Here is a 4866-nt window from a genome sequence, read left to right as displayed (position 1 = left end):
TTGAAATTCTACTAACAAATTATAACTTTCTTACACCTTGTAAGCAATTTTCTCTATGGGCAGTTGCAGTATACAATGTTTTCCTTCCTCCTCTCTTCGTTTTTATACTGTCAAAAGCTATTAGAAAAATTCAGAGACATCACATATTGTCGACCCACTATCTTAGTCCAAACTCTTTAGGATGAAACTTTGCTCTATGCTGGTTTCTTTTATCTTCCCCTTCCTCAGTAATTGTTATTAAAACAGTTATATTTTCCACGCCTAGTCTTCTTTCCTAACTGATGTATAAACGATTTAAAATTTGTTTGTTTGTAGTTAACCACCCAGATTTTAGCGTAATAAGCCATCATACTTACGGCTGTATCACTGAGGGTTGATTTAAGATAACAGAAAACTATATTATATATTACTATAAATGTTAAAATGCTTAAAAACGTATTCTCGATAACTCATATCATACTTGAAATAGGTGAATATGATTACAGGCTTAGTACATGTGCTTCGTGGTACTTAAGTATATCGCTATCCAACAGATAAGATTAAACTATCTGCAAAAAAGCAGGTTCAGAGCTATTAAATGAATCATAAATAAATCACAAACAGTGAAAGAAAAACAAACAACGACGAGTTGAAAAATAAACAAAATATTTATTCATGTTAATAGTATTGTTTTCATTACCAACTAGTTTCTTAATTGCTTGTACTCAAACTAACTGCTGGGGTTAGAGAGGCTTTTTTGAAACTTCCATGCAAGACTAGGGCAGAAGGAATTATATTATACCACACTTTCAAGTTACACAAAAGGCCTAAGTGCGGTATCCTATAATCCATAGATTACTTACGTCACCAACTATTTAAAATAACATATTCAAAGGAAAGGATACCCACCTCATATCAATTTGTAAAAGTATCTGCGTCATCATTTGAGATGAGCTTGCATAGCCCCAGGTAGTGGGCATGGACGCAGGTTCTTAGTAGATACAAGATTCTATGAAATAGCTGTTGTCGAAGGTAACCATAACCTATGTAAAAGGGTTAGCACATGTTTGTGACCTTTCAAAATCCAGTTAATAAGAGTGTCTAAATTACATGCAGAACACCTGTACGAAAATGTATAAAAGTATCTGATTATACCTTAGTACAGATAATTATGGAATGGTGAGGTTTACAATTATCTCAACAGTGACATATTCAAGAGAAAAAAGTACTATTAGTGCGTAGGTATAACTATTAGAATAATACAAATATATAGCGTGTTCCACAAATTTCTAATATGTAAGGAATATATATGTATATAAAACGAAAATAAATAAGAAACAATACGAATTATAGGTGTACGCACATGAATATACCATGAATGTATTTATGGTCATCTGCTCTGAATATGAAATTAAGAAAAACTGAAGATACTTGGATTTATCACTACTATTAATTAAGGACATTTGAAAAACTTAAAATTGAAGAAAATAAAAATATTTACTTGTGATATGAGCCGCAGGCTGGACGTCATCTCAATCGTGTTTGCTGCTGTCATCTATTGGTAGGTAAGTGAAATAATTTGGTCAGCACTAAAAGCTTTTATAAAATGATGTAAATATAGAAAAATTATCTTGAAAAGTAATATTTAAATAAAAATTTGTTAAAGAAGAATATGCGTGGTCATGGTAAGTATCAAAACAAGCCTGCACAATTTATAAATTTGTACTTGTTCATTAACTGATAAAGATATAATATGCAAACTGCTAGAGTTAACCTGGCAAACAAAACCTGAACATTTAAACATCAGAGTTGTCGGATTTAAATAACGTCTTACGACCCTAGGTTTAACGATGATGTCCAATAAATTTTAATGCATATTTCATTTCGTGGATAGCCAACTTCTTGATATTACTACATAATTATTATGTGGTAATGACCTACAGTCTATAACGGCCGATCCTCTTCTTCTGGACTTTCCTGCTGTCCGGCTACCTCGCTGTTATTGAGACCAAGGTGCCAAATTTGTTACAGTCTTTAGCATTTACTAAGGTCACAAAAGGGGGCAAGCTGTGCCCCCTATCCCCCCCAAAAATAATTTTACGTATACGGACTGGTTATTTTGGTGAGTGTACTACTGTTTATTTCTATGCATATGATGTATGTGCGGGTATTGATATCGATTATATGTGTCTCCCAAAGTGATCAAATTTAAATCTGCGCACCACCTTATTCTCTACAATATATATTTGAACTCAGAGTTCTCAGCTGTTTCTTCGCCCACTCTGTGTTAAAACGGATCTTTCGTTACGAACATCATAACTTTATCAATATGCTCCGTACGTGTTTCCCTGCTACGTAATATATATATATACAATAAGTTTTAATATTGTTATATATATATTAATCAACTTATTCCTTCTTTGATTTCTAGTCCTGAGCTACGTCATATTTTAAATAGTGAATAAACCTAATGCGACTTGACATTACTATTTAATTTTCACTTAAAACATTGACATTACATATGTGGTTATAATTTTGTCTATAAAACTTATATACTTATTAAATGCGAAATAAGAAATGCTTTCTTTTCGTGCTAGGCGCTAATATACTATTCTCGAAAATTATTTTTCGAATATCACGTGCTGCACGTGGTGCTCATGATGTGCCTTAACAAACTATAATACAAATCATGTAGAAATGAGTGAGTGAAAAAGGGCAGCTGTTGTCGGAGCAACGCAATAATGATATTTACAACTACGGTCCTTCTTTTGATCATCCGAGATGCGCAGTCGATACTGAATAGCCCTCTACCATGTATAATATGTCTAGAATGTAACAACTCACGTGACTCGCTCACGCTAAGTAGTCGGAAGAAGAAGAGAGGGCTCTGGTGTTGCTACGCCTCTATCACGCGGTTTTATGAATTAGATTCGTGTCGTAAGGTCGATCATCCCTGCTGTGACTGTGAGATATCAATAAGAATACAATTTTCTGAAAAACAAGGTGAGATTCACGTAATCTAAAAGAGGGTTAAGACTTAAAACAGCAGACAACTAAACATGCTTTTTATATACTTATAACAAAGTTCATTGATTTAAAATACATCAGTACTTTGTTTTATACGCAAAGAATGATTAGATATCGAATAATGACGTTTCATATTTTGGCTTTTATAATTTAAATTTAGTCTGATTTCAAAAATTCGATTTCACAACAAAGTAATTGACTGGAAATATAAGTAAACGCCATATGTATTAGTTTATTATCATGATTATGATGCCATTAGTGTTGAGCATATCGATATATTTTCAAATATCGAAATATATCGATATTTGCCAAAATCTTGGGAAAAGCTCTTACTGAGAAAATTAGATTAAAAAAATTAAAAGATGACAAAATATATAATCCTTTACAAAGTTCAACCGTTTCTTATCCGTTTTTTGTCCATAATTGTCCATATTTATCCAAGTTTAACCATATGATTGATTATCGTCCCTACAGAATGAATAAAAAAAGTTTCAAAATGTTTTCACTCATTCATAGCTTTTCATAGACACTTTTCAATAGACACTTTTCCTCCCTGCTTTTGTGATTTTTCATTGAAAGGCGGGAAAAAAAGAAGAAAAATAATTGTCTCGCAGTGCTGCTTGGGAGTTCTCTAAAAAAAGATGAAGAAGATCCCCTCTATGCTAAATGCACGTTATGTGGCTCGAGGCTTAAACACTAACAATACAACAAACTTGTTTACACACTTGAAATATAACTTAACAGTACACACTTCGTTCGGCGTTCGACGACGTCACCCCCACTCAATTTTCGATATATCGACATGTTTTCTAAAAGATAGCGATATAAATATCACTCATCACTAGTTGTCATGAGTGATTTTTCTTCTCAAAATGAAGATTGAGAACATTTTCATGTACTTTTCGTTTGCGCCTCCTCAGTGGCTTGACAATTTTATCAACACATTTAAGAACTAAGTTGTAAGTTTTCTTAGGTTTTACAGCATGACTTACATACTACATGAGTCAATACAAACACAAGTGTGACCTCAATTTTCTGAGGTAGTATTTCTGTTCACAAGATAAAAAGTTCGTAAATAATTTAGCTTGGCATTATCCAAAACGAAGAAGTACTCTGTCAATTCTATGTTTGTAGTGTTTTATCTATACAACTGAAAAGAACGTAAACATAATAATGTATTTTACACATGCACACCTTTTGCTTTACTTCATCAACGACAATTTCAAAAACTTTATTAATCCTAACTGAAAATGTATAAAAATAAGTGCAATGTAACAGCTATTCATGAAAATTAACGATATATATATATATAGACCACTAGTATATCTGTTGTAGCTCAGCCGGCCTGATGAGGCCTGGTGTTTATAGAAAAACCTCTTCAGCACTGGGTATAGCAGACGTACTTTGGTTGACGGGTATAACGTATTGTTACATCTCTGTTCGTTTGTTAATTTCCCGTAGAAATTCTTCCCGAGAAACTTCAGCGATACGAGTCCTTTCTTAAATAAAACTAGTTTATTCTTTCTCAATACAACTTTGCAATACACAGAATTTCCACGGTCCTTTTAACTTAAACACACGCTATAAATCACAACGATTCATGCACTTTACTTAAGACTTGACTCGATTATCTGTCTCTATATCTCCCCATCTGCAATTATCTATGCCGTCACTTCTCTCTCTGCTTTCTTTGCTGGGCTTATGTATACAAAAATAGAGGGCATCTGGCAAACACTCGAGCCTTCATGATCCTTCTACATACTCATCACGTGTTACCTGCGTCACGTGACTTCTGCTGTCGTAACACTGCCCCTTCCTTAGTGTTGTTCGTCCCGAACAATAGCCACTTACATTAATCCA

The 4866-nt window shown here is 33.5% G+C and overlaps 1 protein-coding gene across 1 annotated transcript in view; it reads left to right on the top strand.

The window, feature by feature from the left end:
• Nucleotides 1–2720: 2720 nt before the first annotated feature.
• LOC111087451 overlaps nucleotides 2721–4866 on the top strand; it is a 6693-nt gene continuing 4547 nt past the window's right edge. Inside the window, exon 1 of the mRNA XM_022394102.1 lies at nucleotides 2721–2982. Coding sequence (XP_022249810.1) covers nucleotides 2721–2982 — 262 coding nt within the window. The remainder of the gene's footprint in view (nucleotides 2983–4866) is intronic.

This window comes from Limulus polyphemus, unplaced genomic scaffold, assembly GCF_000517525.1.
Source record: "Limulus polyphemus unplaced genomic scaffold, Limulus_polyphemus-2.1.2 Scaffold2166, whole genome shotgun sequence".
Classification (NCBI taxonomy): domain Eukaryota; kingdom Metazoa; phylum Arthropoda; class Merostomata; order Xiphosura; family Limulidae; genus Limulus; species Limulus polyphemus.
This window is presented reverse-complemented; position numbering and strand designations above follow the sequence as displayed.